Source organism: Microtus pennsylvanicus, chromosome 13 (assembly GCF_037038515.1).
Source record: "Microtus pennsylvanicus isolate mMicPen1 chromosome 13, mMicPen1.hap1, whole genome shotgun sequence".
Classification (NCBI taxonomy): domain Eukaryota; kingdom Metazoa; phylum Chordata; class Mammalia; order Rodentia; family Cricetidae; genus Microtus; species Microtus pennsylvanicus.
In genome coordinates, this window is record NC_134591.1 from 66,609,473 (window position 1) to 66,622,072 (window position 12,600).

The window sequence follows — 12,600 nt, forward strand, 5'->3', positions numbered from 1 at the left end:
CTCCAAGTGGGTCTCCTGGAGGCCCAGGAGGCCCAGGTTGAGTGGGATTTAGAGGGATTTTGCAGTTCCTGACTTTTCAGTGTTGACCCACAGGAAATGTCACAACCCTCTGAGATCTGACCAGCCTCCTGGCTTTTAGATTTCTGTACTTTCCCCCTGGTCAGCTGGCTCTGGGACCCCCGTGAGGTCAGAGCCTCTGTGGGTAGGTGGGGCTGGCCCCAAATCCAGGAGTCTGCATCCCTGAGGCCCAGCTGTGGTTTCTGTGGCCAGGTCGTTCCCCTCTGGTGCCTTGCAGAGCGTGCCCAGCCTGCAGCCGGGTGGCCAGCTGGGGCTGAGGCTGGCTCAGTGGCTTCCTGCCTGTGTGGCCTCGGTTTCTGATGCATCCCTCCCAGTCGCTGGGGACTGGTTCAATGCAGGTTGCTGAACTGGATTCAACATCGGGATGGGAGGTGATGCAGGGCCTGACCACACTGGTGGTGACCACAGTTTGGGAACAACTAGCCTCCTCTGCCAGGCTCAGCAGGTGCTGGTACCTACAGTGTGGGACCCAGCTTCCTCACCTCCCAGAAGCTGAGGGCATGGCCTGGAAGTGTCTCTTCCCCTAAATGCACACAAAGCAATTCCCACAAATAGTTTCCCGGGCACCTGGCATCCCTCCAGCACTGTTCCATGTGCAGGGGACACCACCCAGAACCCCACCTGCTGGTTCCCACCCTCCTGGGCCTCACATTCCAGAGGAGAGAAGGGAAAGCAGGTTTTACAGTGACCATGGCCAAATCTGGTGGAGACTCTGCCTTCCTCTCCTGCCCTCTCTTCCCCAACTCACGCCACTCCAGCTGCTGGTCTCCCAGGTGCAGTCCTGCCTCGGGGCCTTTGCACAGCTGCTTCCATGCCAGAGTTGTGCCTGCACACTGGTCTGCACGTTCCACTGTGCCAGGGTTCTTTTCTTGTGCTTGTCAATCACTTGCCCCTGGCCCTGAGGATGCCCACACAAACATTCAGGAATAAGCTAAGTAAAGAGGTGTTCATTTCCAGCAAAGCTGGGAGGAGGCTGGAGTAGGCAGAGGGTGGGCAGTTGCGGGAGGCAGGTGTTGGGGGTCTCCTGGTGAGGTTCAGTCCTGAAGGAAGTGGGCCAATAGTAGTGTGGCCTCTTAGGACCTGGTATGGGCAGGGAAAATGACGCAGTGTCAGACGTGGGCTTTGGAGAAGACTGAAGCGTGGTGTCACCCTGGGCTTCAGGTGTGGGGAAGCTGAAAGGTCTAGAGAGCCACACCTGGTCACTCAGTACCTCCGGCTCCCCAGAGCCTGGGAACACCCACTAAAGTCTGGCAGATCCTTAAGAACCTGCCCAGCAGAAGAGAAAGGGTTAACCTCAGACCTCCCAGCTCCCCTAATCAGGCCCAGGCCTGGAAGCCCCAGTTGCAGCCCTGGGCGGGAGCTACCTCCCTGCCACTGGCCCTCCGCCAGGCCAGGCGGCTTCCCTGCCCCCGCCACCACTGGTTTTCATCTGCTCACAGGGGGCCAATTCACAGCAGACCACCCCAGGTCCGGCACCCGCCTGCCATCCCAGCGGCTGATCCGAGTCCGGTGTAAATCTCCCCACAGGCCGCAGAGCAAGCTCGGCAGCAGACGCACAGTGGCTGCTGTGTGTGGGTTGGGGAGTAGCAGGCTGCAGAGCGGCTGTTGGGAAGTGCTGAGCCAGCGCAGGGCCTGGCGGCTGGGGCTCACCTTGTTCCCGGGGCCCTGCCCGACTTTGCCTCTCCCAGCATCCTACCTCCCGCCTCACTGAGGCCAGACATGGAGCTGGCCTCCTGCCAGCCGGAGCCCCGCTCTCCTCTGTCAGAGGAACTCTGTGGGCTAGGCAGCTCATTCCAGGTTTTCTATCACCTTGTGACCTTGGCCTGGTGCCTTCGCCTTTTCCACTGTGAAGCTGGGGGTGGGGGTGGGAGCAAGGGAGCCTACCAGAGAGCTGTGGCCTTGAAGTTGTATGTGTGGTCCACCAGGCATAGGAACCCCAGCCTCCTGCCCTGCCAGCTGAAGGCTGGGGCTAACCCTAGCGGATACACCAGGAGTCTGGCAGGTGGAGGAACCCATGCTGGCCTGGTTGGGGGACAGTAAGGGAGTCCCAGCTGGACTACATAGTGTGTCCCTGGGGAGTCTCCCAGTCCAGGGGCTTTGATCTGGGTCACCTGCCTGTGAGGTTGGATAATGGCTTGGCTCTGTAGCATGGGAGTTGGTGACCCAGGAGTGGGAGTCAGGTCAAAGCGGGGGGCTGACACCTCCCCTGAAGATCGGAGCCTGTGGGCTGTGTATTCAGAAGACCCGACTTCCCCCAAGAGTGTAGGGGAGGCTCTAAGCTTTTCCCCCCATTTTACAGAAGAAACCATGGAGGCCCAACATCAGCAAACTTTCCGGGAGCCACCATTGGATGATGGCTGCCTACAGTGGGCCTGGGGCTACTGGCCCTGGGTTGGGCTAGCTGAGATCTGTGATCAAAGACCCCCAGCAGGAGGCTGGCAGGCAGTGCAAGCCAGACCCACAAGTCAAGGGTCCTTCCCCAGTGCCCTCCTCCCCATGAGGGACTCTACTTTCACCAGGCAGATCTACCCACCCCAGGGTAGGGTGACAACCACTCTGCAGATACGGAAACTGAGGCCCAGAGGAAAGCAACTTGGCACTCAACCCTGAGTTTCAAAGCAAGGCAGAACCCGTCAGGGCTCCACTGAGACCCTGAGTCCTAGTTAGGATTTCTGTTGCTGTAATGTAACATCCCAGCCACAAGCAAGGGGTTACGGGTGATGTCATCTTCCAGTTCCTGGTCACACTCCCTCACTGAGGGAAGTCAGGGCAGGTATTCAACGCAGGAACCTGAAAGCAGGAGCCGACTCAGAGGTGGCGGAGGAACGCTGCTTCCTGGCTTGTTCCTCAGTGATGGAAGATGACGGAAGCCCTTTCCTTCCCAAGATGCTTTTGGTCATAGTGTTTTATCTCAGAAACAGAAAAGTAACCAAGACACCTGACGTGTCCCTCAGCTCATGTCCCTCCCCACAGAGTGCGGTCGGGGCTGGACCCTCACACCATGTCACACCCTGAGTTTCACAGCCTTGCCCCTTCCTGAGATGGGCTCTGGGGATAAGAGGTGACCAGTTGTCTCCTGTGAGTTGTCAGCCTGTCAGTGGCTCCTCCCAGCCTCGCCCTTTCCCACCTGTCCAGTGGGGGCATGGCGGTTCTCCCTGATGAGGCCCCACAGGCCAGCGGCTGGTGTGGCTCCTAAGCCTGCTGCGGAGAAAGCTCCCTGGGCCCAACAGGCTCCAGTTTCTTCTGCTCTTAGCTGTTACGGGGCTGTTCACAGAGCTCTTAGGCTGGACCCAAAGGATAGGGAGCCTTTCCGGTAGAGGCTGTCGTGCTCTCGGGACAGAGGGTTTGAGAGAGGACAAGCCAGTAGCAGCAGGAGGCCAGAGCTGTTCAGGGGCTGCCTCTCTTTCTACTGGCAGCTTGAGGCCAGTATGACCAATGCTAACTTCTTGCGGTTTTAAGTTAGTAACTCTGCAAAGGAGGGGACTTAGGTGAACAGGCTGTGCAGTGGGTGTGGGGGAAGACAGTGACTGAGGCACAGAAGGGCAAGACCCAAGTGATTGAGGGAACCAGACAGCTCCCTGCTCTCACTGTGGGAAAAGGAATAAAAGGGTTTTTCTGTGGTCCTCCTCTCCGGGCACAGGCCAGGCACTTCCTTTCAGTTCTGTTCCCAGCATGAGGGCCTCAGCCTCGCGGCTCTGAGACTTTCTGGCGCCCTAGCCACGTGGGGTCACCAGGCTCTCCCCTCTGCCTCTTCCCTGGCAGTGTCTGCCTCTTCCCTGACAGTAGTGGCTTTAGTCCTGCACAGCCACAGGAAGCAGTCCTGTGCCATCCTGTCTTCTAGTGTCCCCACTGACCCATGGGAGTTCCAAGGGGAAACAGCAGAGAAGGAACAAGGCGTCTTGAGTTAGGGATCTGGGCTGTCTTCTGGTCATCACCCTGGCCTCGGTGTCCTGCTGTGCCATCGGCCTTCCCTGTGGTCACTGTGATAACGACACTGTAGCCCAAGGGGAGGGAGGTGTGATGGGTGAGACCCATGATGCACCTGTTTAGGTCCATCCTTGAACCCAGACTGTCCCCAAGCCCCCTCTCCTTCCGCTGGTCACAGGAGCAGTTGCAAACACACAGTTCACTGTGACTCAGAACCAGGTCCTTTGCTCACCAGTGACGACAATGGCAGGCCTGAGGTTTTGCAGCAGCATTTGTGTGGCCCCACTGGCTGCCTTGGAGCTTGCGGTTGACTGAGACACCCATTTCCTCGCACCCAAGCTGCCATCCGGCCAACCTACAACCTCCCATCTATCCGGTGGGCTTCCTGCCTGTTGAGATGTCTTGGAATTCATTGTCCCCAGCTCATCCACACATCCCTGCCATCTCCAGTAGCCTCAGAGCTGGGTTCTGGCACTTCTACTGAGCCAGAAACCACACGGTGGCACCATGATGCCAGTCAGTCTTCCTCAGTGAGGCAGAAGCTTTTGGTCCAGTCCGCAGCCACCCACCTGTCTCATCACAGGCTTGCCCGACCCCCAGGTCCCCAGGCTCCGGAGTCTGCAGCACCAGCTCCAGGTGCCTCAGAGCACGCTCTCCTCTTCCTTTCCTAGAGCCTTGGGGTTGCGACAGCTGCTGCCCACTATCCCGATGGCCTCAGCTGGTGTCTTATGAGAGGACAGCAGGGTTCCCTAGCTATAGCGGCCTGCCTTCCTGGACCCCCTGCTCGGTTCCTGGGCTCTCCTGAGTCCACTTGGACTTGGGGCAGGCATGGGTGGGAGCGCTGAGATCCATGAGGCCTAGCATCTTTATGCTTCACTTTCAAAGTCAGGAATCGGGTTCTTTTCACAGCCTCCTCAGGTCCCTCGTCCCAGCAGGGGTCAGCGGTCATTGCCAAAGCCCTGGACTCACTTGTCCAGCCTCAGGTAGAACAGTGAAAGACCCTCTCGTCCCTCTCAGCTTTATGTCAATCAAGAAAAGTCCGTGTCAGTCCAGACCCAAAGATTCAGGCAAACTTTTTATGATGTAGCATATTGGGATCTGCATGGTCGGGATGAGGGGAGTATCGCACCTCCTCCTGACTCCTTGGCAACACCTGCCCAAGCAATTCTTCTAGGCCTGTTGCTGCCTCCGTATCCTTTTCTGTCAGACCATGCTGGGGAGGTTTAGGTGGTTCAGAGCTTACCACCACAGCCTGCTGTCCCAGTCAGAGCTCCCGGGTAATGTAAAAATAACCATTCTGAGGCGAGATCAGACAGCCTGAGGAGGCACATAGCCACAATCTCTGTTTTGTTCAGAAAAATCAGAGAGTTCCACGGAGGCCCAAATTAGACTCCAGGGAGAAGTTCCCAACAGGGCAAGGCATTGCAGTGGCTAATGGGCTCCCTGTGCTCCACAGGGCACCGGCAGAAGATAGAAGATCAGACCAAGGCCTTCCCCGACCGCTTCGGAGACCTGCGCATGCGTGTAACGCCCAGCACCCCCAGCCCCCGGAGCTCGCTCAGCACCACGAGCCATTTCAGCAGTCAAGCCCAGACCCCAATCCAAGGTACAGAACAGCAGAGCTCTGTGGGGATCAGGCCGGGCTGTGGAAAGGGAGCCAGGATGTGAAGTCCTTGGGGAAGATCTCGGTGGACAGCTGGGGCAGTTTGCAGTTTGCACAACCAGGTGCCTGGCCCTGGGATGAGCATGAGATGTGGTGACCATTCCTCCCTCTGAAACTTACTATTCCCTAGAGACATGAGGGTAATCCCGTGCTGGGCATAGAGCCATAGCCACCGGGTCCCCACTTTGCGCATACTCCCACTACCTCAGCCTTCTTGTGGTGAGGGGAGATACCATGGGGATATCTCATTTCCTTCTTCCCTTGAGACAGGGCTTCTTTGTATAGCTTTGGCTATCCAGAACTACCTCTGTAGACCAGGCTAGCCTCGAACTCAGAGGGATCCGTCTGCCTCTGCCTCCCGAGTGCTGAGATTAAAGGTGTGCGCCACCACCACCACCCAGCAGGTTGGGGATCTCCCTTCCTGGCACCGGGTGCTATTCACACCTGAAACTGTGGCATGAGGTGCCAGCACCGCCTCATCCGGTCTCTCCACCCATGGTCGCACGAATAGAGAACACTAGGACTGGGCTCTGTCCCCACGGCCTCGCTGAGGAGGCTAGGCCGCAAGCAGATCTCCCTGAGCTCTGTTAGTCCAAGCCACCGAGGCCTGAGAGCTGGCTGCTGGCCTGTGCGGTACCTGTCCCTTCAGCTCACCAGCGTTGGCTCAGAGGCAATGTGGCAGATGAGTGAATTGAAACTGAAGAGGGTTGTGCCACCCTTGGGCCATGTAGCTTTCTGGTGCCCAAGTTCAGTGTCTCCCTTGGCCTGTCCCTAGGTTAGAGGCCTGAGAAGGGACTGACCATGAGGGCCAGAGTGGGCTGTGTGCTGGCTCATCTCTGCCCTCCCTACCTTATGTCCTTCTCCACGTTGGTCTTTCCATGAGGACATTAACCATGTGTCCTAGGCATGAGACAGTATCAGGGGCGTGGCATCATCCCTTGGTGTGCCAGGAAGCTGGCTCAAGGTAAGGAAAGGCCTTACCCCCAGCTTGCCTAAGCCCATGGGCTTGTGATTTTGAGATTCAGCTTTTGAGCCCTGGGCCTTTGAGGTTCATTTCTGGCCTCAGTAAGTGCCCTGCCTCTACCCCATGCCCAGCCCTGTCCAGGAGCTTGTCCTTGCCCCAGCTCCACAGGCCAGCACCTACAGAGTCTGGCCTGGAAGAGATGGATGGAGTCCAGCCAGGAACACCTCGAGTCAATAGTACTGGACAGTACTTCCTGTGTACCAGTTCCTGTGAGGGAAGAGCACATGGCTGCCCTGCCACAGGGAGAGGGTATGGTCTTTGGACTCCATGCTCCCTGGAGCCAGACTCAGCCTCTCAACAGCCCTGGGCCTCACCCAGCCAGTGTGGCATAGAGGGCCAGTCCTTCTCTTGTTGCATCCTGATAGAGGACTCCTCAGCCCCATGTTAGCTCCAGCTGGCCTTTTGGGGTTTAGGAGAGGGTCCTGGATACCCACCACAGGAAAGAAGCATGGACTTCATTATCAGTTCCACCTAGGCAGTTCTAGCTCCGCGTGCATTGGCTGTGTGATCTTGGGCCAGTCACCTAACTTCTCTGAGCCTTACTTAGTGTGCTCATCCATAAAGTAAAAAGAGGTCTCCATCAGAGTGGCTTTGGCAGGCTCAGATATGAAGAGTCACACTCTCTGGTCCTCCGTCCTGGTGGGACTAGGTCCCAGAAGCCCCCCAGGATACCTCACCACTTTCCTTGGTGCTGGTTAATCGCTTTGACCCCTAGCTTTGGTTACTGCAGGCAATGCCAAGATGGGGGAGGAGGGAGATTGCCGCAGATGCCCACAATGTGGGCTTCTCACAGCTCAAAGGGCTCGTTCAGCTGCATGTAGCAGCTGGGGCAATTTGGAGAAAATGAACCTTTCCTCCTGCTGCTGGGTTGGCTGTCTGACAGTGGACCCGGCAGCTCAGATTTCCTGGGGCTGTGAGGCTGAGGCTGAGGATCTGAGGGGGCACCTAGGGCAGGTACTTCCCCCACCACTCTGGAGGAGACGCGGGAGCAACAAGGAGAGAGGAAGGAGGGGTCAGTGGCCTCTCCACGCATCCCAGTCCCTCTGCTGCAGGGCCTCGGTCCCACTGTCTCATCGCAAGTCTTGTTCGGTCTGCTTGGAGAAGTGAGGTCCCTGAGAGCGGGCATCAGTGTCCAGTGTCCTCTCATCTTAGAACGTCCCCTCCACGGGACACCTCGACCTCCCAGACCTCAAGGCAGACTAAGCAGACAGAGAGCCCTCGATTTTCATGTCAGAAAGCCTCAGCTGCCTGACCCTTGTCCTGTCTCCCCACCTGGAGCCAAGGGCAGCCCGCCGTGATGCTCCACAGCCTGAGATGCTGGTGCATGGAGACCCAAGGGGTAGCAGATACCTGAGGTCACCTAATGCCTTTGGCAGAACCCAGGAAGCAGGAGCCCTTGAGCCTGCATCCCCAGACACAGCTGGTCTTGGCCAGGGGGCCCACCCAGATCCTGCTGGCCCAGAGATAGACCTCCCCTGGTCTTCCATCCATGATGGGGGAGACAACGGGCTGAAGCTTGGCGGGCCAAGATTCTGGAGACTGTTCCCTGTCAGGGTATGAGGAGGTCAGGGTTTCACCTTATCGGGGACCCAAACCGGCCACGTCTGGGTACCCACAGCAAGAGGTGTGACGGCGGCCGCCACGATCAGAGAGAGCAGCACGGGCTGCCAGACCTGGCTCAGTTCTCGGCGTTTTAAGTGGATTAACAAATTTGATCCAGGTCCCCAGGAAATTGATGCGCGGAGAGATTAAGTGATTTGACAGAGGACACACAGGGAATGAGAATCAAAGCCAGGAAGAGTGGACGGCTCCAGAGGCCCCATGGAAAGTCCTGCTGCCTCCACAAAGAGGCAGTGCCCAGCAGGCAGTGTTGGGGCTCAGAACAGTGTGCTGTGTTACCCGCATGCCTCTCCTTTGCTGGGTCCCTGTTTTCCCACCAGTGGCGTTAGGTTTGTTCCCAAAGCCCATGGGAATGCTGGGATCGGGGACCTGTGATTATAGAAGTAGGTATACAGTTGCCACATCCCCTCTTAGAGCCCACTGAGAAATCCAGACCCCTGGCATTGCTGTGCTGGCTCCGACTGCATACTAACCAGCCTGGGGTCTGGACCCGCAAGTGTTTCTCTTAGCTGCGGAGGTGGTGAGGCTTTCGTGTGTGTAGTTGTGTGACTAACAGGTAGCTTCAGCCTGCAGGGCAGACTTAGAAGACATAGACTCAGGAAGTGGGGATGAGGACCAGCAGAGCCCACCTCCCCCAACCAGGACCCCAATCTACAGGTGTGCCCATCCAGAGGGCACGGGGATGTTTGAGTGCTGCTGCCCGGGCTCTGTTACTTAGCCCATGGCTGCTCCCAAGATCAAAAGTGACATGTCTGTCTCACTGTCCTGCTGAGAACTGTCCTGACCATCATCTGATGCCTTGACCCTCTTGACTGTGCAGTTTACAGGCAGGTGCTGTTTATCATACATACATACATACATACATACATACATGCATGCATGCGCGCGCACACACACACACACACACACACAGTGGCCCCAACGGAGAAGAGACCTTCTGGAGCATTCCAGTACTTTCTGTGCATGAGGGGGACAATCAGCCTTTCTCTATCTCTGCCTCAGTTTCCTCCTCTTTCAGCTTCCGGTCTTGCTGGGCCCTGGAGACCCTATTCACACGCTTGGTCTTGTCAGCTCTCCAGAGTGAGCTTGCGGGGAGCCCTATCTAGTGCATGACCTAGCAGGCTGGGAAGGACACATAGGGCGAAGAAGGGCTGCCCCCTTTTGTCCCCTCTGCTTTGGCCTAGAGTTCCACTCCCCTAGATCTGCCACAAGAGGTCCCAGAGCAGGGTCCTGCACAGCCCAGCTTAGGCAGAGGAAAGGGTCCCCAGGAGGGTTACCCCACAGTGGCAGAGGACCCACGGTGATCCTGGCCTGCGAACCTGACACCCCCTCTTGCTGTCCCTAGGCTCCTCAGACCTGAACCCCTTCTCGGACCCACGCCAGTTTGACCGCTCATTCTCCACGCTGCAAAGCCTCACGGAGAGCCGCTTCCCGGACCCCAGGATGCACTACCCGGGCGCCATGTCTGCCGCCTTCCCCTACAGCGCCACGCCATCGGGCACCAGCCTGGGCAGCCTGAGCGTGGCGGGCATGCCAGCCAGCAGCCGCTTCCACCACACCTACCTCCCGCCGCCCTACCCCGGGGCCCCGCAGAGCCAGAGCGGGCCCTTTCAGGCCAACCCCGCGCCCTACCACCTCTTCTACGGCGCCTCCTCCGGCTCCTACCAGTTCTCCATGGCGGCTGCGGGCGGTGGCGAGCGTTCGCCCACCCGCATGCTGACCTCCTGCCCCAGCGGCGCCTCGGTGTCCGCGGGCAACCTCATGAACCCCAGCCTGGGTCAGGCTGATGGCGTGGAGGCCGATGGCAGCCACAGCAACTCGCCCACGGCCCTGACCACGCCGGGCCGTATAGATGAGGCCGTGTGGCGGCCCTACTGAGCACCCTGGGGACTCGCGGGCCACCAGGACCGGCCCTCCAGCTCTAGGCTACAAGAACAAACAGACTTTGGCCTGGTCCAAGGGGCCAGAGCTAGCAATGGCTCCCAGAGCTCTGTCCAACAACAAGTTTGAACAGAGAATGTGGGGACCTCCCCCAGGACACTGCCCCAGCCCAGACCCACCTCTGTTTTCTCCAGCCATGCCTAGGATTATCTCCTGAGTCAGAGGCTACCCCTGTCCATGAGGAAGGAGGCCTTTGCTGGCAAGAGAAGCCCAGGCTCGGAGATATCCAAACTTACTCTCTCTCACCCTGCACCCGGGGACCAGCCCTCACTCTGCATTCGTACCCATCAGGTCAACTGGAAACCCCAACCCCTGAGATGAAGGACCCAGGACACACCCCCACAATCCCAGACTTGACTTCCCCCATTACCCTAGGCAAGTGATCCTTGGCCAGTTCTAGCTTCCCCCAAAGATATCAAGCTCCAGAGCAGACCCATGCCTGGTGGCAGGTCCCTAAAGTGAGGATGGCCTCAGCACATTCCAGCCTGAAGGGACAGCTTGGTTCTCAGGGGCAGAGAGGTCGGAGCAGAAAGGCTCACCGTGGGAAGCAATGGGATGGCCAACATCCCTGCTCAGTAGGCTCCCTCGGTCCAGCCGAGCTGTGTCCCAGGCCTTGACTCCCAACCCAACCCGCAGCTCTGCTCCCTACATGTTTATAAGAAGAAAACAGCCTAGAAGCCAAAGAAAAGGTGGCTTCGTCATGCATTTTAAAACGAAGTCTGAGAGCTGAGGTACTGTGTATCTGAAAGCCCCGCCTCTACTGGTGTGATGTCAGCAGGATCCTGCCACTCTCGGACCCCACATTCCTCATAGGAGGGCAGGGGGCTCCAGGAGACCTTTTGGGGTCTCTGCTAAGGTGTGCAATTGAAGATCAGTATCCAGACAGAGGTCAGATGGGAAGTGAGGTCTTGGCCTAGGGCTTGGGTCATGGAGACTGTGGGAAACTGACAGTGGGCTAGGTTAGAAGGCTTTACCAGAGCTGCTCCACAAACTGAGTGAGCCACATCCTGTGTGGCCTTGGAGCGTTCCTCTAAAAGGCTCCTTAGTGACGTCTCTGTGGTAATGCTTGGCCTTCCCCCACCGGTAAGCACTCCGCAGGTCAGAGAGTCCTGACAATCCCGTGTAGAAGCCTCTTGTTTGTTACAGTTTCTTTTGTCCTACCTGCTGGGGGGGGGGGCGGGACCAAAACATTTTCTATCTCTTGGAAGTAGCTGAGTTAGCCTTCCAGCTCCTGCACCCAGAGGGGTCTCCTCACCTCTTCTCAGGAAGCAGCTATAGCCCATTGCCCTCCTACCTGCCTCACTACTGGTCCATGGTGTAGGCTGGCCCAGGCTACCAAGGAAGACACCTCCAGGGTCCTAGCACCCAACACTGTGCCCCCAGACAACTGCCCTTCCTGATATCCAAACACAGGTGGAGATGGGAAATCACACACACGCCATTACTTCTCTTTCCCATCTCTGATTAACAGTGACGGCTCAGTCTGTTGTTGGTCCTACGGTCAGTACAGGCAGCGGGGGCTGGTAAAAATGGGTCCTTACTCGCAAGGCTGCTTTAAAGTGCTACCTGGAAGCACTGGCTAGAAGCACAAGGAGGCTGAAGGGGTTGATACAATGTCACTGTAAGTGTGCAGGTGGGTGCTGATCCTTGGTGACATTGTTCCCCTGAAGTACCCTACCTGCTGTGAGCAGGTCTTCCTGAAGCGGGCTCAGAGTCCAGGGGGAGGGGAGGGCCTGCTTTGCACTATAGGCTGCTTTGATGTGTTTGTTGTTGTTTTTTTTAATGCACAATTCGCTTGTACAGTCAACTGCCCATCTTGGGTACTATTTAACTGTAAAATGAAAATTGTATTTGTTACAATAATATAACAGATGCCTTGAAGGACCTGTGTCGGTCTTCTAGAGTTGTGACTGTGGGGGGGGGACCTCCTGCTCCTGGGCAGGAGACAGGGCTGGCTGTGTGGAGATACCCCCGTGCTGGGTGCTGGGAAGTCCTCCAACCTGCTCCATCGAGGTAGCTCCAGAGATCTGACCCAAGGACCTCTAAAACGCCACCCTCCTGGCTGGGCTAGCACCCCAGAACATCAGATAGACCCTCAAGATTACACTAACCTGTTTTCCCTCTGCTGGCCTTGTCAATCACACAATGATGTTCCTGCACAGTCCTGTCTGACACAGATCAGATTTGAGGAGGGACAGGTTGAAGGAGCAGCCAGACACCCCAGTGTGGAACCTTCCGGGTGGGTACCCTGGAACGGGTGTGGCGGAGGCCCCTCAAGAGTGAGAACCCCTCTTAGGTGAAGACCTTTCCAGGGTGAGGGGCTCTAGGAAATAAGGATCCCTTTGGT

At 57.4% G+C, this 12,600-nt stretch overlaps 1 protein-coding gene across 1 annotated transcript in view; it reads left to right on the forward strand.

Moving 5' to 3' along the window:
* Positions 1-12,104, forward strand: part of Runx3 (RUNX family transcription factor 3) — a 58,857-nt gene extending 46,753 nt beyond the window's left edge. Inside the window, exons 5-6 of the mRNA XM_075945648.1 lie at positions 5,462-5,611; positions 9,658-12,104. Of these exons, the coding sequence (XP_075801763.1) occupies positions 5,462-5,611; positions 9,658-10,190 (683 nt within the window). The 3' untranslated portion in view covers positions 10,191-12,104. The remainder of the gene's footprint in view (positions 1-5,461; positions 5,612-9,657) is intronic.
* Positions 12,105-12,600: the final 496 nt, after the last annotated feature.